Genomic DNA, 22284 nt, shown 5'->3' on the forward strand with positions numbered 1-22284 from the left:
GAGGGAAAACAACTTTGTGGATAAACTGTGCAGAGTAGACAAAGGGGGCGGAGCCTTCCATGCGCTCCGGGCCCCCCTGTGCCGCGGGCCCCATAGCAACGGCGTGGTCTGCCTCTATGGGCGGTACGCCACTGTTCACCATGTTTACTTCATGTTTGGATCATTTTGAAAATGATTGGTACTATTTTGGGGGGCATACGCCTTTTTGATCACTTGCTGTTGCAATTTTTATGATGTAATGTGATAAAAATGCCTTTTTTTTTTTTTTACACGGTGTTCCTCTGAGTGGTTAGGTCATGTGATATTTTTATAGAACCGTTTGTTACGGACGTGGCGATACCTAGTATGTAAACTTTAAGTTCTCATTTTTTGCGGGATGAGGTGACGGTTTTATTGATACAATTTTGGGGGGGGGGGCATACGCCTTTTTGATTGCTTGGTGTTGCACTTTTTGTGATGTAAGGTGACAAAAATGGCTTTTTTTACACCATTTTTATTTTATTTATTTTATGGTGTTTATCGAACCGGGTAGATCATGTGATATATTTATAGAGCCAAAAAAGTGAAATTTTGAAATTATCTCTCTATTTTCCATTAATTCTTGTGGAACACCTAAAGGGTTAACGGCAGATTAACCCCTTGTATGCCATGGTCAAAGCTTACTGCGGCATACAGTGGGTTTTCAGTTCCCTCCCTGTCCCCATTAGATCCCCGTACTGCGGTGACGGGGACCCCATGGCTGGAAAGACAGCCCGATGCCTTCCATAAGCATCGGGGCTTGCCTCCCCAGGAGCCTATGAGATCCAGCCTTATTAGGCTGGATCTTCTAGGCAACTGTCAGCATAATGCTGACATTCAGATGTATTGTAATGCATTGTAGAGGGGATCAGACCCCCCAAAACTTGACAAAAAAAAAAGTAAAGTAAAAAAGTGTTTTTCATAATAAAAACAAAACGCCCCTTTCCCATAATTAAGATATAAAGTTGCAAAAACATAAAATAAAAACAATAGACATTAGGTATCACCGCATCCATAACGACCGGCTCTATAAAAACATCACATCCATCCAAATTCTAAAACAGTGCCAAAAAAGCAATTTGCGCAAAAAAGGATCCCCTACATAAGACAATCGCCTGTAAAATGAAATGGCTTTTGGAAATTGAGACAAAAAAACTTAGACTTACCGGTAATTCTGTTTCCATGAGTCCACCATAACGGACTTAACCAGTTTAAAAGGCCACCAACCACTCTCACCCTCAGTGATTACAAAGTGGGTGCAGCCCTAAAAAATTTTTTTTTTTTTTTTTGTATACCCTAGCACCTTATAACCTCAGGGGAATATACGAGCCATCACAGTGCACCCAAGGAAACAGAATTACCGGTAAGTCTAATTACGTTTTTTCCATTTCATCCACCATGACGGCTTAACCATGAGAACTATCAGATTACTTAGTAGGGAGGGAGGCTGCTTACAGGACCTTCTGTCCAAAGGTCAAATCAGCAGAAGCAGACAAATCAATACGATAATGTCTTATGAACGTACTTACATTAGATCAGGTGGCGGCACTACAGATCTCGTCTAGGGAAACCCCCGCTCTTTCAGCCCATGATGAAGCCATTGCTCTTGTGCAATGGGCTCTTATATTTGTGGGACTAGTAAGGCCTGACATTTGGTAACTGCATGATATAGTTGATGCTTTTCTACGCTTTTGACCAGCAAACTGAATAAGGAGATTGTCATCCCTTCTAAATGTTTTTGTTGTCGCCAGATATTGTATAATAGTCTCCCTGACATCTAAAAGTTAGAATTGTTCCAGCTGAATTCTTTACATCTTCAGGAAAAGAAGAGAGGACGATTTCTTGGTCTCTATAAAAATCTGTGACTACTTTCGGAAGAAAACCTGGATCCAGTTTCAAAACCATCCTGTCCGGAAAGATAGAGAGATAGGGCTCTCGGCAGGAGAGAGCCTGAATCTATCCCAGGCGTCCAGCTGATGTTAAAGCTATTAAAAACGCAGCTTTGAAAGTAAGATGTTTAATTGAAATATCCTGTAAGGGAGTAAATGGAGATTTTATTAGACTCTTCAAGACCAGGTTTAAATGCCACTGGGGAATCCTTGGGGTTTTAGATGGCCTTAATCTAGAAGCAGCTCTTACAAATCTTCTTATCCACCTATGCCTGGCTAGATCTGTATCATTGCATGCCCCCAAAGCGGATATCTGTACCTTTAGTGTACTGGGTCTGAGGCCCATATCCAGCCCCCTCTGGAGAAAATCTAAAATCTTCTCAATACTTGGGGTAGAATTTATTGGTGAATCTTGTGCCAGCCAACTGCAGTATTTTCTCCAGATTGAGATAGATTGCAGAAATAACTTTTTCTGCTAGATTTTGGTTTATTAATAACCTTTTCTTAAAGACCTTTACTCTCTAAGATCTCGCGTTTAGGATCAATACTGATAATTTGAACAGGCTGGGATCTTGGTGAAGGATGGGAACCTGTAATAGATTGTCCTTCTGGAGAGGTATTTTCCATGGCTCTTCCAGAGCCAATTCTTTTAGGACGGGGAACCAATTTCTCTTCGGCCAATAGAGAACCACCAGTATTACTGTTACAGGTCATTTTTTGCAGTACTCGAGGAATTAGGCCCCATGGAGGAAAAGCGTAAGCGAGGTTCCAGATCCACCTGACTGAAAAGGCGTCGACTGCCCATTGCTCTTCTCACACAGCCAGGCATCTCTTCTGTCTGGAAAAGGATCTGTGGTGACATCACTCCAGTCATCACGTGCAAAACGCATTACAGCTCCTAATAATTCCTCCATATCCTCAGAAGAGAAAAAATATTTTTTACTATCTTCCGCAATTTCTCCCTCTGATAGAACATCAATATCAATGTTCTGTCTAGAGGTGGAAGCCTCCTCGTCCACGTTCTCTGCGTCAGAGTAGGATGGAACGGACATCTTAGACCTTTTCGCAGGTGGAGCAGGAGGAACAGATTTGAGGGAGGCCAGGAGGATTTTATCTCGTTCTGGATCATAGATTTAACTTCCATATGGATCGATGGTTGCTCTTCTTTTACAAGCTCATTAATGCAAGATTGACAGAGCTTCTTTTTATGATTTTCAGGAAGTCTCTTGGTACAAGTTGCACATCTAGAGACTTTGGATTTAATTCTGGGCTCTTTCACGCCCTATAAGAGAGAAGCAACCAGGTATCAGGAGACCATACACATTAAGCATGTCAGAGTGATACATATTCTCCCCAGAGGGGAACTCACGGTTGGAGTAGCCAAGGGAAAGGATGGGGGGGGGGGAAGCAGTGGTGTCTTGTCTGAATCTGCTGCTTTCACAGCAGGTGCCGCGTCTGGCATCATCAGTGTGCGCGCACGTGGGTTCCAAGCTCCGCCCCCCCCTGCAGGCCGAGAACAGAGCACAGCGGTGCGGCTTCGCGCTGAGGGCGACGTGTTCTGTAGTGCGCAGTCAGCTTCCACAGAGAAAAGGAAGGAGAACCATGCGCATGTGGAGAGATAAAAGGCCACCACTATACAGGAACGAGATCTACTCCAGAATGTCCTCCTCTGCCCAGCTTTAGAATAAACGGCAGGAGGGCAGGGAAAAGGGGCAAAATCCCCACACAGGCATTTAAAATAAAAATCTTCACCTCCCACAGGAAATCTCTCTGTGAGGTGCCCCCAAGGGACAGGAAACACTGAGGATGAGTGGGTGGTGGCTTTTTAAACTCTGATCCTGCCCCTACAGAGGTCAAGGGGTCAATCGAACGGCTAAAGTATAGCTGTCGTATTATTTTTTTGGGGAGTATTGGATTGTGGTGATTAATATCTCCTTGGTGGCCCTATTTCAACTTTTCACTGTGTATTCAATTACCCCTTAATTCCATTTTTTATTTTTATTTTTTAAACTTCTGTTTATTGAAGTGGAAAAATGCAGACAATACATACCATACAGACGTTGATCTCAAAAGAAGTAAGATACATTGCACAAGCAAAAAACATTGATCGTCTCACAACATTTTTCCATTCCACTCATTTTAACTTTTCTCCCCTCCCCTCCCCTCCCCTCCCCATCCCTGAACCCCCCCCATCCCTGAACCCCCCCCCATCCCCCCATCCCTGAACCCCCCCCCATCCCCCCATCCCTGAACCCCCCCCCATCCCTGAACCCCCCCCCATCCCCCCCATCCCTGAACCCCCCCCCATCCCCCCCATCCCTGAACCCCCCCATCCCCCCCATCCCCCCAACCCCAAAAACACTGATTTGATTGCCTTACATGAAAAAGCCTATCTTATCACACACTTTCCGGTTCTCAATGAAGCACCTCCATTTTTTAACAAACTTTTCAATCATACGTTCCTTATCTTGCTCCACCTCAAGTCTTTCCAGATAAAGGACAGCCTTCATCGTGCCCAATACCTCCTCCCAAGACGGCACTACCCCTTCCAACCAATGTCTCAAAAGAGTTTTCTTCACAAATTCCAGTTTTGTTCCCTGTACTGCCTGCTTTTACCTGTGCTTAAAATAGGGTTGCTAGGCATGGTCCGTCTATGTGTTGAAGGACGGAGGACGCAGAAGCAGGCTGCGTGCAAGTTCAGATTACAGACAGCCAGGGACTGTAAGTAAATGATTAAAGCCAGGTCCTCCCCAGCAGCTGATAACAGTGCCTGGGCTGTGTGCACTTCTCCCTGTCCCTGCGCTTGGCAGATGCTCCCTCACTCAGCAGACTGGGACAATGCAGGGCCGAAGCAGCGCAGACCAGGGAAGAGAGATCTACCGTCTGCTCAGTGTATAAATGAAAGCAACATGTGGTAAGAGGACCCCTCTGTGCTGCAGGAGATTAACCCTCAGGGGGGAGGGCTCTGGTTACTAACACTTTTGGGGGGCTATTACTACTGGCTAGTGAGGGCAGGCGGGATTAGCCTCAGGGTGAGGGCAGTGGCGGCCATCTTAACTGAATAGTGAAATTGCAGTTTTATGCAGACTGGTTGCTAAGGGCTGAATCTTATTAAATATGGGGTAAGTCAGTCTAGTAACATAGTAACATAGTACATAAGGCCGAAAAAAGACATTTGTCCATCCAGTTCGGCCTGTTATCCCGCAAGTTGATCCAGAGGAAGACCCCTCTCTAGTAGCTATAGCCTGTAATATTATTAAGCTCCAGAAATACGTCCAGGCCCCTCTTGAATTCCTTTATTGTACTCACCATGACCACCTCCTCAGGCAGAGAGTTCCAGAGTCTCACTGCTCTTACCGTAAAGAATCCTTTTCTATGTTTGTGTACAAACCTTCTTTCCTCTAGACGCAGAGGATGTCCCCTCGTCACAGTCACAGTCCTGGGGATAAATAGCTGATGGGATAGATCTCTGTACTGACCCTTGATATATTTATACATATTAATTAGATCTCCCCTCAGTCGTCTTTTTTCTAAAGTGAATAACCCTAATTTTGATAATCTTTCAGGGTACTGTAGTTGCCCCATTCCAGTTATTACTTTAGTTGCCCTCCTCTGGACCTTCTCCAGCTCTGCTATGTCTGCCTTGTTTACAGGAGCCCAGAACTGTACACAGTACTCCATGTGGGGTATGACTAGCGATTTGTAAAGTGGTAGGACTATGTTCTTATCACGGGAATCTATGCCCCTTCTGATGCAACCCATTATCTTGTTGGCCTTGGCAGCAGCTGCCTGACACTGGTTTTTGCAGCTTAGTTTGCTGTTTATTAAAATTCCTAGATCCTTTTCCATGTCAGTGTTACAGAGTGTTTTACCATTTAGTATGTACGGTTGACTTGCATTTTTCCTTCCCATGTGCATAACTTTACATTTATCAGTGTTAAACCCCATCTGCCACTTATCTGCCCAAGCCTCCAGTCTATCCAGATCCCTCTGTAGAAGTATACTGTCCTCATCAGTGTAAATTACTTTACACAGTTTAGTGTCATCTGCGAAAATTGATACTTTACTATGCAAGCCTTCTACAAGATCATTAATAAATATATTGAAGAGAATAGGGCCCAATACTGACCCCTGAGGTACCCCACTAGTGACAGTGACCCAATCTGAGTGTGTACCGTTAATAACCACCCTCTGTTTTCTATCACTGAGCCAGTTACTTACCCACATACAGATGTTTTCTCCCAGTCCGAGCATTCTCATTTTATATACTAACCTTTTATGTGGTACAGTGTCAAATGCTTTGGAGAAGTCCAGATATACGACATCCATTGATTCGCCGCTGTCAAGTCTAGAACTTACCTCCTCATAGAAACTGATTAAATTAGTCTGACATGATCGATCCCTCACGAAGCCATGCTGATATGGCGTTATTTGCTTATTTCTGTTGAGATGCTCTAATATAGCATCTCTCAGAAAACCTTCAAACAGTTTACCCACAACAGATGTTAAACTTACCGGCCTATAGTTTCCAGGGTCTGTTTTTGGCCCCTTTTTGAATATTGGCACCACATATGCCATGCGCCAATCCTGTGGGACATTCCCTGTCAGTATAGAGTCTGCAAATATCAGAAATAAGGGTCTGGCTATGACATTACTTAATTCCTTTAGGATACGGGGGTGTATGTCATCCGGTCCTGGCGATTTGTCTATTTTAATCTTTTTAAGTCGCTGATGTACTTCTTCCTGGGTCAGACAGGACACTTTTAATGGGGAATTTATTTTTGCATTCTGCATGTCATCTGACAATTTATTTTCCTCAGTGAATACATTGGAGAAAAAAATATTTAACAGCTTTGCTTTCTCCTCATCGCTCTCTGCGACTTCCCCCTCATTACTCTTTAACGGGCCGACACCTTCAGATTTATACTTTTTAACATTTATATAATTGAAGAATATTTTAGGGTTAGTTTTACTCTCTTTGGCAATTAATCTCTCGGTCTCTAGTTTGGCCGCTTTTATTTGTTTTTTACATGTTCTATTTTTTTCCTTATAGTTTTTCAGTGCTTCCGTGCTCCCCTCCTGTTTCAGTGAATGATATGCTTTCTTTTTGTCATTTATTGCTTTCGTTACAGTTCTATTTATCCACATTGGTTTATTTTTATTCCTTAACCTTTTATTACCATACGGTATGTACCTCTCACAATGAGATTTTAGGATGTTTTTAAAGATATCCCATTTTGTGGCTGTATTTTTATTTTTGAGGACTTTGTCCCAGTTAGTTTGGCCGATGGCCTCTCTAAGTTGGCTAAATTTAGCTTTTTTGAAGTTTGGTATTTTTGTTCCTCCCTGTAGAAACGCTCTTTTGAATGATAATTGGAAGGTTATTACTTTGTGGTCACTATTTCCCAGGTGTCCCCCCAACCTGCACGTCTGTTGTTCTGTCCGGCCTATTGGTTAATACTAAGTCCAGTATGGCCGTCCCTCTAGTCGGGTCCTGAACCAGTTGGGAGAGGTAATTGTCTTTGGTTATTGCCAAGAACCTGTTTCCCTTATGTGATATACAAGTTTCAGTTTCCCAGTCTATATCTGGGTAGATGAAGTCCCCCATAATAACCACCTCATTATGATTTGCCGCCTCGTCTATCTCGTTTAGTAATAGATTTTCTGTGGACTCTGGTATATTAGGTGGTTTATAGTAAACTCAATAGTAATGATTCTGGAATATTATGCACAATATATCGCCATATCGCAATCGCCAATCTAAAAATGCTGCAATTGTATTACCATATTTTTCAGTTTATAAGACAAACAATTTTCCCCCCAAAAGTGTGTGTGGGGGGGGGGGGGGGGGGCAGTGCGTCTTATAAAGCAATGGTTAACTTTTTAGTTGGCTGACACTGATGTATCGCCGGCCGATACATCAGTTACTGTGCGGGGAGGGAGGAGGCGTTGGAGGAAAGTCGTTATTTTAATGAACAAATGTTCTTCTATTTATCTGTTCTGTGCAGTGCTATTAAGAAAATGGCAAGTTTTGTATTTTGTACTTTTGCAGTAATGCAAATATGTTATTTAATTTAGTAAAAGATGTTTTATTTTGAAAAACACTGCATTTCAGTTTGTGAGTTAAGCATAACTACATTTCAGCATTATCAGTAATTTCTGTGTGCTTTTGCCTTGAAAATCCAAGCAAATACAGGTCCTTCTAAAAAAATTAGCATATTGTGATAAAGTTCATTATTTTCTGTAATGTACTGATAAACATTAGACTTTCATATATTTTAGATTCATTACACACCAACTGAAGTAGTTCAAGCCTTTTATTGTTTTAATATTGATGATTTTGGCATACAGCTCATGAAAACCCAAATTTCCTATCTAAAAAAATTAGCATATTTCATCCGACCAATAAAAGTGTTTTTAATACAAAAAAGTCAACCTTCAAATAATTATGTTCAGTTATGCACTCAATACTTGGTCGGGAATCCTTTTGCAGAAATGACTGCTTCAATGCGGCGTGGCATGGAGGCAATCAGCCTGTGGCACTGCTGAGGTGTTATGGAGGCCCAGGATGCTTCGATAGCGGCCTTAACCCGTTAAGGACACAGGGCGTACAGGTACGCCCTTGTGCCCTGGTACTTAAGGACACAGGGCGTACATGTACGCCCTGTGCATTTTCGATCACTGCCGTGCGGCTGGCAGTGATCGGAACCCGGTGCCTGCTAAAATCATTGAGCAGGCACCTAGGCTAAATGCCGTGACCCCCCCATGTCAGCGATCACGGCAAACCGCAGGTCAATTCAGACCTGCGGTTTGCTGCGATTTCTGCAGTTTCTGAGAAACTTTAGGATTCAAAATTTTTTCCAGTATCCCTCCCCCCAGGGGGAGGGTTGCGGGCGGTGCGGTGCGGTGGGCGGGATCGCGATCCCCCGCCCGCCTCCCATTGCGTAATCGTTGGCGTCTAGTGGGTATACCAGGGTGCCAGCACATTGCTGGCACCCTGGTATAAACGGCTGACATCGGTGATGCGATGCGTACGGACCGCTGTATGGAAAAGGTTAACAGCTCAGGGAGCTCCCTCCCTCTCCCATCGGGGGGCTGCTGTGCCTTTGCAGTCCCCCGAATGGAGAGGGAGAGAGCTTCCAGGCAGCCCTGCAAGCCCCGTCCTTACCCTTCCCCGTCTGCGCAGTTCTGAACACTACTGAGCAGACGGGGAAGGTTCCCATGGCAACAGGACGCCTTCTCAGGCGTCCTGCTGTCCATGGTTCTGAACAGATCTGTGCTGAAAGCATAGATCTGTTCAGACAAAGTGTAAGTAAAATACAGTACAGTACAATATATATTGTACTGTACTGTATTATGCAGACATCAGACCCACTGGATCTTCAAGAACCAAGTGGGTCTGGGTCAAAAAAAAAAAGTGAAAAAAGTGAAAATAAAGTAAAAATCAAAAAACACATTTATCACTGATTAAAAATGAAAAAAATAAAATTCCCTACACATGTTTGGTATCGCCGCGTCCGTAACTACCTGATCTATAAAACGGTAATGTTACTTTACCCGAACGGTGAACGCCATAAAAATTAAAAATTAAAAACTATGATGAAATTGGAATTTTGCCCACCTTACTTCCCAAAAAAGGTAATAAAAGTGATCAAAAAAGTCGCATCTACGCCAAAATTGTAACAATCAAACCGTTATCTCATCCCGCAAAAATCATACCCTACCCAAGATAATCGCCCAAAAACTGAAAAAGTTATGGCTCTTAGACTATGGAAACACTAAAACATGATTTCTTTTGTTTCAAAAATGAAATCATTGTGTAAAACTTACATAAATAAAAAAAAAAGTATACATATTAGGTATCGCCGCGTCCGTATTGACCGGCTCTATAAAAATATCACATGACCTAACCCCTCAGATGACCACCGTAAAAAAATAAAAATAAAAACTGTGTAAAAAAATGTCATTTTTTGTCATCTTCCGTCACAAAAAGTGTAATAGCAAGCAATCAAAAATTAATGTGCACCCCAAAATAGTGCCAATCAAACCGTCATCTCATCCCACAAAAAAATGAGACCCTACTTAAGATAATCGCCCAAAAATTGAAAAAACTATGGCTCTTAGACTATGGAGACACTAAAACATTTTTTGGGTTTTAAAAATGAAATTATTGTGTAAAACGTACATAAATAAAAAAAAAATTGTATACATATTGGGTATCACCACGTCCGTGACAACCTTCTCTATAAAATTACCACATGATCTAACCCAGGGGTAGGCAACCTCCGGCACTCCAGCTGTTGGGAAACTACAACTCCCATCATGCATACTTGCTCTGCTCTTCTAAGAACTCTCATCAAAATGAATGGAGCATGCTGGGAATTGTAGTTTCACAACAGCTGGAGTGCCGGAGGTTGCTGATCCCTGATCTAACCTGTCAGATGAATGGTGTAAATAACAAGAAAAAAACGGTGCCAAAAAAGCAATTTCTTGTTACCTTGCCGCACAAAAGGTGTAATATAGAGCAACCAAAAATCATATGTACCCTAAACTAGTACCAACAAAACTGTCAACCTATCCCGTAGTTTCTAAAATGGGGTCACTGTTTTGGAGTTTCTACTCTAGGGGTGCATCAAGGGGGCTTCAAATGGGACATGGTGTCAAAAAAAACAGTCCAGCAAAATCTGCCTTCCAAAAACCATATGGCATTCCTTTCCTTCTGCGTCCTGCCGTGTGACCGTACAGCGGTTTACGACCACATATGGGATGTTTCTGTAAACTACTGAATCAGAGCCATAAATAATGAGTTTTGTTTGGCTGTTAACCCTTGCTTTGTAACTGGAAAAAAAAATATTAAAATGGAAAATCTGCCAAAAAAGTGAAATTTTGAAATTGTATCTCTATTTTCCATTAAATCTTGTGCAACACCTAAAGGGTTAACAAAGTTTGTAAAATCAGTTTTGTATACCTTGAGGGGTGTAGTTTTTTAGATGGGGTAACTTTTATGGAGTTTCTACTCTAGGGGTGCATCAGGGGGGCTTCAAATGGGACATGGTGTCAAAAAACCAGTCCAGCAAAACATGCCTTCCAAAAACCAAACGGCGCACCTTTCACTCTACGCCCCGCTGTGTGGACGTACAGTAGTTTACGGCCACATATGGGGTGTTTCTGTAAACGGCAGAGTCAGGGCAATAAAGATACAGTCTTGTTTGGCTGTTAACCCTTGCTTTGTTAGTGGAAAAAATGGGTTAAAATGGAAAATTAGGCAAAAAAAAAAAAAGAAATTCTCAAATTTCATCCCCATTTGCCAATAACTCTTGTGCAACACCTAAAGGGTTAACAAAGTTTGTAAAATCAGTTTTGAATACCTTGAGGGGTGTAGTTTATAGAATGGGGTGGTTTTTGGGTGGTTTCTATTATGTAAGCCTCGCAAAGTGACTTCAGAGCTGTAGTGGTCCCTAAAAATTGGGTTTTTGTAAATTTCTGAAAAATTTCAAGATTTGCTTCTAAACCTTGTAACATCCCCAAAAAATTAAATATCATTCCCAAAATAATTCAAACATGAAGTAGACATATGGGGAATGTAAAGTCATTACAATTTTTAGGGGTATTAATATGTATTACAGAAGTAGAGAAACTGAAACTTTGAAATTTGCTAATTTTTCTAAATTTTTGGTAAATTTTACTTTTTTATGCAAAAAAAATATTTTTTTGAACTTTTTTTTACCAGTGTCATGAAGTACAATATGTGACGAAAAAACAATCTCAGAATGGCCTCGATAAGTCAAAGCGTTTTAAAGTTATCATCACTTAAAGTGACACTGGTCAGATTTGCAAAAAATGGCCTGGTCCTAAGGTGTAAAAAGGCTGTGTCCCTAAGGGGTTAAGCTCATCCAGAGTGTTGGGTCTTGCGTCTCTCAACTTTCTCTTCCCAATATCCCACAGATTCTCTATGGGGTTCAGGTCAGGAGAGTTGGCAGGCCAATTGAGCACAGTAATACCATGGTCAGTAAACCATTTACCAGTGGTTTTGGCACTGTGAGCAGGTGCCAGGTCGTGCTGAAAAATGAAATCTTCATCTCCATAAAGCTTTTCAGCAGATGGAAGCATAAAGTGCTCCAAAATCTCCTGATAGCTAGCTGCATTGACCCTGCCCTTGATAAAACACAGTGGACCAACACCAGCAGCTGACATTGCACCCCAGACCATCACTGACTGTGGGTACTTGACACTGGACTTCAGGCATTTTGGCATTTCCCTCTCCCCAGTCTTCCTCCAGACTCTGGCACCTTGATTTCCGAATGACATGCAACAGTCCAGTGCTGCTTCTCTGTAGCCCAGGTCAGGCGCTTCTGACGCTGTTTCTGGTTCAAAAGTGGCTTGACCTGGGGAATGCGGCACCTGTAGCCCATTTCCTGCACACGCCTGTACATGGTGGCTCTGGATGTTTCTACTCCAGACTCAGTCCACTGCTTCCGCAGGTCCCCCAAGGTCTGGAATCGGTCCTTCTCCACAATCTTCCTCAGGGTCCGGTCACCTCTTCTCGTTGTGCAGCGTTTTCTGCCACACTTTTTCCTTCCCACAGACTTCCCACTGAGGTGCCTTGATACAGCACTCTGGGAACAGCCTATTCGTTCAGAAATTTCTTTCTGTGTCTTACCCTCTTGCTTGAGGGTGTCAATGATGGCCTTCTGGACAGCAGTCAGGTCGGCAGTCTTACCCATGATTGCGGTTTTGAGTAATGAACCGGGCTGGGAGTTTTTAAAAGCCTCAGGAATCTTTTGCAGGTGTTTAGAGTTAATTAGTTGATTCAGATGATTAGGTTAATAGCTCGTTTAGAGAACCTTTTCATGATATGCTAATTTTTTTAGATAGGAATTTGGGGTTTTCATGAGCTGTATGCCAAAATCATCAATATTAAAACAATAAAAGGCTTGAACTACTTCAGTTAATGTGTAATGAATCTAAAATATATGAAAGTCTAATGTTTATCAGTACATTACAGAAAATAATGAACTTTATCACAATATGCTAATTTTTTTAGAAGGACCTGTAGACCTCTAGCACAATTCCCTTAAAATATTGCATCGCATATCATTATCGTAATTTTTAGGGCCCTAATCGCAATCTCACAAAACTCCCATATCGTGCAGCCCTAGTAATTACATATATGAAAATTTAAATTGGGGTCTAAATGTGACAGTTATCCTTTAAGCCGTCATAGTGGACAAAATGGAAAACATGATTTTTATTTTTTTCAAAAATGCTTTTATTGTGCAAAATTGAAATAAATGTAAAAAAAAAGACATATTAGGTATTGTGGCATCCACAACGACCTGCTCTATTAAAATATCACATGATTTATCTCTTCTTTTAATAAAGACCAATTATAAAAATTATTTTTAGCACAAAATGAGTACATTGCAATTAGGGATGTCCCGATACCGATACCAGTATCGGTATCGGGGCCGATACTGGACATTTGCATGAGTACTTGTACTCGTACAAATGTCGCCGATACCTCAAGGGCCCAGATCAGCGGTGGTGGCGGCTTGTCCCATCTTCTTCCGGGCGGTGGTGGCGCTGCTCCCAGCTGATTGGCGTGTGGGCGGGACTTCTTTGCGGCGGTGTTTTAAGTCCCATGTGGTTTCATGTCGACTAAGCACAGACCCGGGGATGGCAGCGGATATTATCCACCTGGGGACATGCTGGCTCGGCAGCGGCAGGAGGAGGCCGCCCCAGGCTGGGGTTTTGGATATTACCCTCACGGAGTCAGGGGACTGCAAAAAGCTGGGCAGGAGGTGGAGAGATGGCAGGAGCTGCCGGAGCCGGAGAGATGGCAGGAGCTGCCGGAGCCCAGATACTGCAGTCCATTCTTATGTCTGCCAGCCACATTTGAGTCTGAGAAAGCTGGGTGACGGCCAATATGGCCGCCTCTCATCCAGAGCAGGAGTGGGAGGAGCTGGCATTGAGAACTTCAGGGAAAGTGGGTGACAACCCCTGTGACTGCTGTGGTGCTGTCTGCTGTGGTTGTCACCAAGGATCTACCAGACTGGGACCACTCGTACAGTCTGTGACTACTCAGTCGCCTTTATTATGCTAGCGTCGGATCTGGCATTACTTTTTTGCAGTCTGACCGCAATGCCGGATCCGTTTTGCCGGAACACTGGCACTGGGAGGAAGTTAAAGCCACTTTCTCCCAGGTGCGGGCATGCTGGGAGTTGTAGTTTTGTCACTTTTGCAACAGCTGGAGGCACACTGGCCCATTCTCTCCCTTCATGTGCCCATTCCCCTCTTCATATGCCAGTGTTTCCCAACCAGTCTGCCTCCAGCTGTTGCAAAACTACATGTCCCAGCATGCCCAGACAGCCTTTGGCTGGGAGTTGTAGTTTTGCAACAGCTGGAGGCACATTGGTTGGGAAACACTGTTATATGCCCATTTAGTAACCCTTGTACAAAGGAAAAGTAAAGCAGTTATCCATAGCAACCAAATTCCAGCTTACATTTTTTTTTTATTGCTATCAGCAACTGCGCCGCTGTTTCTTTGTACAAGGTTTGTAAATTAAATTTGAATTTGCTGTAAAAACATTACCACACCATAATTGGTATAGGTGAGTACTTAAATAAAAGTATCGGTACTCGTACTCTGTCTTAAAAAAATGGTATCGGGACATCCCTAATTGCAATAATAGAAAATTGCCCCGAAAGGTGTACATAGCCTTTAAAATAGCCATATTTTGGTCGCATTACCGCCTCAAAAAATAAATAAAAAAATTGTACATATCCTAAAATGGTATCCAGAGATCACCTGTACAAGTATCATAGACACCTGTTCATGCCATTTTACTCCCTATAAAAGTCTAATGTGTAACAATAAATGTTAGATTTTTCCCTGCCATTCAACACCCCAGGGAGAGCGGTGAATGGCACAGGCAGCACAGCAATGCTGCTGGTGCCTGAAAAAAGAAACCAATAACAAAGCTCCGTACAGCAAGGGGCTTTGTTATCAGTCGGTCTGGATGTGCTGCAGGAGCAATACAGTGTCCTGCAGCTAGCAGGAGTAATAGCTGTAAGGAGGAGGGGCTAGCTCCCAGGCTGTTGCTGTATCAGGAGAGTAGGGGGAAAGCGGTGCCCTCTGCACGGGGACTTTAGCAAACATGGCAGCAGTGGAGCTGAAGATTTCAGAGTAGATGATAACTACAGCCCCTGATATCCAATTTAGGGCTGAAACGATTATTCGAATAACTCGATTAAATAGAGTAAAAAAATTCATCGATGCAGTTTCCCTGCATGGAGGAATCGTTTAGATCACGTGATCACGGAGCGGGAGTGAAATTAAGCGTCTCACTCACCGCTTCCGTGTCCTCCGGAGGCCAGAGAGGCAGGACTGGGTAACGCAACCCCCCCCTCCCTCCCCAGTATTAATCATTGGTGGCAGTGGCCACAGGGTCCCCCCCCCCCATCATTGGTGGCAGTGTCAGTTCCGATCGGAGCCCCAGCAGTGTAATGCTGGGGCTCCGATCGGTTACCATGGCAGCCAGGACGCTACTGAAGTCCTGGCTGCCATGGTATGTTAGTGAGCAGAGAGCAGCGCATTATACTCACGTGCGCTGTGGCCGGCGGTCGCTCCTTCTCATAGGTCTGTGCGGCGCATTGCTAATGCTGTAAGCATTAGCAATCCGCCGCACAGACAGAAGAAGGAGCGACCGGCGGCCACAGCGCACGCGAGTATAATGCGCTGCTCTCTGCTCACTAACATACCATGGCAGCCAGGGCTTCAGTAGCGTGACTCCTGGCTGCCATGGTAACCGATCGGAGCCCCAGCATTACACTGCTGGGGCTCCGATCGGAACTGACACTGCCACCAATGATGGGGGGGAGGAGGGGGACCCTGTGGCCACTGCCACCAATGATTAATACTGGGGAGGGAGGGGGGGGTTGCGTTACCAGAGGGGGCAGGCAGATCAGAGGCTGGGGGGAGGGGGGCAGGCAGATCAGAGGCTGGGGGGAGGGAGGCAGATCAGAGGCTGGGGGGAGGGAGGCAGATCAGAGGCTGGGGGGAGGGAGGCAGATCAGAGGCTGGGGGGAGGGAGGCAGATCAGAGGCTGGGGGGAGGGAGGCAGATCAGAGGCTGGGGGGAGGGAGGCAGATCAGAGGCTGGGGGGAGGGAGGCAGATCAGAGGCTGGGGGGAGGGAGGCAGATCAGAGGCTGGGGGGAGGGAGGCAGATCAGAGGCTGGGGGGAGGGAGGCAGATCAGAGGCTGGGGGGAGGGAGGCAGATCAGAGGCTGGGGGGAGGGAGGCAGATCAGAGGCTGGGGGGAGGGAGGCAGATCAGAGGCTGGGGGGGAGGCAGATCAGAGGCTGGGGGGGGAGGCAGATCAGAGGCTGGGGGGGGGAGGCAGATCAGAGGCTGGGGGGGAGGCAGATCAGAGGCTGGGGGGGGAGGCAGATCAGAGGCTGGGGGGGAGGCAGATCAGAGGCTGGGGGGGGAGGCAGATCAGAGGCTGGGGGGGGAGGCAGATCAGAGGCTGGGGGGGGAGGCAGATCAGAGGCTGGGGGGGGAGGCAGATCAGAGGCTGGGGGGGGAGGCAGATCAGAGGCTGGGGGGGAGGCAGATCAGAGGCTGGGGGGAGGCAGATCAGAGGCTGGGGGGGGGGCAGATCAGAGGCTGGGGGGGAGCCAGATCAGAGGCTGGGGGGGAGCCAGATCAGAGGCTGGGGGGGAGCCAGATCAGAGGCTGGGGGGGAGCCAGATCAGAGGCTGGGGGGGAGCCAGATCAGAGGCTGGAGGCAAGCAGATCAGAGGCTGGGGGGAGGCAGATGGAGAGAGAGTGGTTAATGGAGGCTGCAAGCACCACCTTGGCATGTATAAAGTTATTGGTTTAGAGAGGGGTTAATGAAGGCACCTCCAAGGTGCTTTCATTAACCTCTTCAAACCAATAACTTTATACATGCCTAATTAATGCCAAGGTTCTTCCATTAACCCCTCCAAACCCAATGGGCATGTATAAAGTTATTGGTTTGGAGGGGTTAATGGAAGCACCTTGGCATTAGGCATGTATAAAGTTATTAACCCCTTCAAACCAATAACTTTATACATACCTAATTACGTACGTTATTTTAAGTAGCTTTTTCTTATTAGATTACTCGATGAATCGAGAAATATAATCAATAGAATACTCGATTACAAAAATATTCGTTTACTGCTGCCCTAATCCAATTTGACATGCACTACAAGATGACGGAACAGTGTGTAATGTTATAGCCAAGTGATAAAGTACATCGAAGATACACTGTATTGGACTGTACTTTATCACTCGGCTATAAAAGCCTGCTGTGCATTCATGCCAGACCCCTCCCTGGGGCTGGAGAGTGGGGATCAGTTATTTGCATAAGACTGTATGTTGGAGGGGCTGATGGGAGCGGTTGTTTACATGGGACTGTATGGAGGTGAGAGATGTTATTTAGACTGGTAATGTTACCCCTGAAAAATTACCAAATCTCTTAGGGCACATTCACATCATCGCTATTTATTTCTGTTGTTCAATAAAAGTAACACAAGTTCTGGATCAGGCACATAATTGACAGGAACGGAGCTGAGCAGACTCCATTGAGTATAATGGAGTCTGTTCAGTATCTCTTTGGTATCCTGTCTTTTTACCATACAAAAAAGTCCTGCATGCACAGCTTTTTGTCTGGTCTTTTCATAGCAGGGATGTCAAACTCGTGGCCCTCCAGCTGTTGCAAAACTACAACTCCCATCATGCCTGGGCATACTACAGCTATCAGGGAATGATGGGAGTTGTAGTTTTGCAACATCTGGAGGGCCATGAGTTTGACATCCATGTTTCATAGAATCTGTGACAGAACAAAGCCTCCAACACAGATGTTAACAAGCCCTTAACCCTTAGAGGACCAGGCGATTTTCCATTTTTGTTTTTCATTCCCTGCCTTCTCATAACATTTTTTTTTGTTTAGTTTTTTCGTTTACATAGCCTTATGAGGGCTTATTTTTTTTGAATTGTACAACTTGTACTTGTTCTAATCGCATAATTTACAGTTGCTTACAATATAGAAGTTCTAAATCTGAGGATAGGTAATCAAAATTAAAAGCCCAGACAACCCGTTTAAACCTTGTTCTCATGATAGGTCCATCAGTATCTGATCTGTGGGGGTCCAAGACCCATAACCTCCACCGATCAGCTGTTTGAAAAGGCACCGGAACTCCTGTGTGCGCCCTGGCCTTCTCAAAGCTTTCCCTAGGCCAGTAACGACACATGGCCTAGGCACAGCTCAGCCCCACAGAAGTAAATGGGGCTGAGCTGCGATACCAAGCACAGCCGCCATACAACGTACAGCACTGTGCTTGGTAAGCACAAAGGCCGCGGCTCTACTACAAGCACCTCTGCCTTCTCAAGCAGCTGATCAGTGGGGGTCCTGGGTGTTGGACTAACACTAATCATATACTGATGAGTTATCCAGAAGACAGGTCAGTAAGGGTACCGCTACATAATGTAACAATAATGCCACGCTGTGACATACCACAACATGACAGTCACACAAAAATCTAATTTGGATGGATTTTTGTGTGACTGTCACAGCATATCGCAGTGCAACACAAATTATTTTTTTTTATAGTTTTTATTTGAAACATAGAAAAGAATTACATGATTAAGCAAAACATAAATTGACTATCATTGCGACAAATGTCGTTGTGTAGCTAAACCCTCAGGGGTGTACTTGGTCGTACAGGTGTGGTGGCCAGGATTGCAGGGGCATCGCAGTGTTGTGGTGATCCCTTTGAAATGAACAGCAGCACAACTGGCATGTGTGCCACAATTGCAACCACTGGAAAAAAAAAAGGCCAGCTGAATTGGCCTGTGATGCCCCGGCATCCTAGTCGCTACAGCTGCCCTGCAACCAAGTAGCCATACCCTAGCTGCAAGGAGAAGTAAGAAATGGGAACATCCCCCTGGAGCAACAGCTGTACAAAACCAGTGCACGTGGTTACCTGGCATATTCACTGACCCACTATGATGCTACAGTGAACTAAAGAAAGGATGCCGCTCACCTCCACAGAGTTACTGCACATAATGAATGGAAACAGGGAGTCTCCAGCGTCGTTAGTTAGGTAGATGCTAGAATGGAGTTGCTAGAAGGAGGTTTGTGAGGTCACTGGTCACATGCTTTTTTATTGTCACATGACCAAACACGGACTGCAGGAGCCTGTGGAAGGAGGAGGGGTTGTGTGCCTGCAAGCAGCCCTGTGAGGGAGGATGTGGTACGTCCTGGACTACACAGAGCTTCATGGGGAGCTGAGTGCAGGTCTGGGGGTGGAAGGAGAGCATGTGTGGGGTTCATGGATTGCAGGCCTATCTGGGTGGTGGAGTGGAATGGAATTTGGTGCGATTACAGGTGTTTACTGTACAGCTCTGGGTGCAGATGTAAGGGAGTGGGCTTTATGGGGTGTAAATCTGTGAGGAGGGCCCATGTGGTGTATTTTAGGAACAGGGGCTGACACAGACAGCAGGTGGCCCCTGTGCAAAGAATGTGCCCGGGCTCCCTCTCCTCCAAGCCAAGTTCTCAACATAACCAATTCCTTCCTAACATTATTTATAGCAATACAAAACATACAGTGTCACTGTGATTTTGTAGTGAAAAGATCACAGAGAGGCACAGAGTATACTGCTCTGTGTCTCTGCTGTCCTGAGCGGGGCTTGGCTCTCTTTCATGCAGTGGATTACCCCGCACAGGATCCGCTCATGTGAAAGAGCCCTAAGCCCAATGCATGGTTACACTGATCCAGTCCTAATAAAATCTGGTCCTACCTCATCCAGGATGTCTTTGGCGTCGTCGTCATGTCCGCTGGATCCAGAACAAGGTCCCTGTGGTGATAGAGAAAAAGAATAATCACATAAGGAAGGGATGGTGACTGCCCCAGTAAAATCGCCAGCAGGGGGTGCTGTGCTGGCCTGTAAGAATGAGCCATGCCAATGTATAGCAGGGTAATCTAGCGCTACAATATAGTACTAATGCCCACATTGTGGCCCCTCACAGTAATTAAGCCGTCAAAATAGTTATGTCCTCCTTGTGGCCCCTCACAGCAGTTATGCCCAGATATGTGCCCCTCACAGTAGTTATGCCCAGATATGTGCCCCTCACAGTAGTTATGATCAGATATGTGCCCCTCACAGTAGTTATGATCAGATATGTGCCTCACAGTCATTATGCCAGATATGTGCCCCTCACAGTAGTTATGCCCAGATATGTGCCCCTCACAGTAGTTATGCCCAGATATGTGCCCCTCACAGTAGTTATGCCCAGATATGTGCCCCTCACAGTCGTTATGCCCAGATATGTGCCTCCCTCACAGTCGTTATGCCCAGATACGTGCCTCCCTCACAGTCGTTATGCCCAGATACGTGCCTCCCTCACAGTCGTTATGCCCAGATATGTGCCTCCCTCACAGTCGTTATGCCCAGATATGTGCCTCCCTCACAGTCGTTATGCCCAGATATGTGCCTCCCTCACAGTCGTTATGCCCAGATATGTGCCTCCCTCACAGTCGTTATGCCCAGATACGTGCCTCCCTCACAGTCGTTATGCCCAGATACGTGCCCCCCTCACAGTCGTTATGCCCAGATACGTGCCTCCCTCACAGTCGTTATGCCCAGATACGTGCCCCCCTCACAGTCGTTATGCCCAGATACGTGCCCCCCTCACAGTCGTTATGCCCAGATACGTGCCCCCCTCACAGTCGTTATGCCCAGATACGTGCCCCCCTCACAGTCGTTATGCCCAGATACGTGCCCCCCTCACAGTCGTTATGCCCAGATACGTGCCCCCCTCACAGTCGTTATGCCCAGATACGTGCCCCCCTCACAGTCGTTATGCCCAGATACGTGCCCCCCTCACAGTCGTTATGCCCAGATACGTGCCCCCCTCACAGTCGTTATGCCCAGATACGTGCCCCCCACAGTCGTTATGCCCAGATACGTGCCCCCTCACAGTCGTTATGCTCAGATACGTGCCCCCCTCACAGTCGTTATGCCCAGATACGTGCCCCCCTCACAGTCGTTATGCCCAGATACGTGCCCCCCTCACAGTCGTTATGCCCAGATACGTGCCTCCCTCACAGTCGTTATGCCCAGATATGTGCCTCCCTCACAGTCGTTATGCCCAGATATGTGCCTCCCTCACAGTCGTTATGCCCAGATATGTGCCTCCCTCACAGTCGTTATGCCCAGATATGTGCCTCCCTCACAGTCGTTATGCCCAAATATGTGCCCCTCACAGTCGTTATGCCCAGATATGTGCCCCCTCACAGTAGTTATGCCCAGATATGTGCCCCCTCACAGTCGTTATGCCAGATATGTGCCCCTCACAGTAGTTATGGCCAGATATGTGCCTCCCTCACAGTGGTTATAGCCAGATATGTGCCTCCGTCACAGTGGTTATGCCCAGATATGTGCCCCCCGTCCTTACAGTTGTTATGCCAGATATGTGCCTCCGTCACAGTGGTTATGCCCAGATATGTGCCCCCCGTCCTTACAGTTGTTATGCCAGATATGTGCCTCCCCCACAGTAGTTATGCCCAGATATGTGCTCCTCACAGTAGTTATGCCCAGATTGTGCCTCCTCAGTCGTTATGCACAGATATGTGCCACCGTAACAGTAGTTATGGCAAGATATGTGCCTCCTTCACAGCAGTTATGCCAGATATAAGCTGCCTTACAACAGTTATGCCAGATATGTGCCCCTCACTGTAGTTATGCCTATATATCTGTGCCCCCTCACAGTAGTTATACCCAGATATGTGCCCCTCACAGTGGTTATGCTCTTTTGTGCCCCCTGACTTTAGTGTCTGCCCCCTTTTTGCAGCTTTATGGGAAAAAAATATAATAATTAATACTTACCTTCTTCCCTGATGACAGGCTCACACAATCACATCGCGCTGCTGACTGTGCTGGAGGCAGATTCCCGGGCATTCAGCGCTCCTCCCACAGCCAGCAGCGCAATGTGCGGCCAGCAGGGGGAGCGCCTGAGCTCTGAATATCAGTGAAGCAGGGAGCTCAGAGGTCTCCTTGCTTCACTATAGAAAATGAACAGCCTGGCAATGACGAGAACTGCCGGGCCGCGTGAGTGCGCCCCCCGCCCCCCTTCCTCCTTGCCTCTTTGCCACCTGTTTGAAGAGCGTCATATATGAAAAACCGCAGCACTCGCTTGTCTTCAATTATGCATGATTTATTCACCAACAAAAATGCGACGTTTTGACCGTCATGGTCTTTCTCAAGCAACAGTTGCTTGAGAAAGACCATGACGGTCGAAACGTCGCATTTTTGCTGGTGAATAAATCATGCATAATTGAAGACAAGCG

At 45.7% G+C, this 22284-nt stretch overlaps 1 protein-coding gene across 3 annotated transcripts in view; it reads right to left on the minus strand.

Annotated features, from left to right (window-relative positions):
• The window catches only part of FBXL18 (F-box and leucine rich repeat protein 18), a 356649-nt gene extending 334592 nt beyond the window's left edge, over positions 1-22057 (minus strand). For 2 of the 3 annotated variants that reach the window (XM_044304337.1, XM_044304335.1), the window contains exons 1-2: positions 21824-22057; positions 19736-19792 (exon numbers count right to left, since the gene is read on the minus strand). In XM_044304337.1, the coding sequence (XP_044160272.1) occupies positions 19736-19792; positions 21824-21895 (129 nt within the window). In that variant the 5' untranslated portion in view covers positions 21896-22057. Of the gene's footprint in view, positions 1-18978; positions 19077-19735; positions 19793-21823 lie in introns of those variants that run through there. The other variant, XM_044304336.1, reaches the window with a different exon arrangement.
• Positions 22058-22284: the final 227 nt, after the last annotated feature.

Source organism: Bufo gargarizans, chromosome 8 (assembly GCF_014858855.1).
Source record: "Bufo gargarizans isolate SCDJY-AF-19 chromosome 8, ASM1485885v1, whole genome shotgun sequence".
Taxonomy (NCBI): Eukaryota; Metazoa; Chordata; class Amphibia; order Anura; family Bufonidae; genus Bufo; species Bufo gargarizans.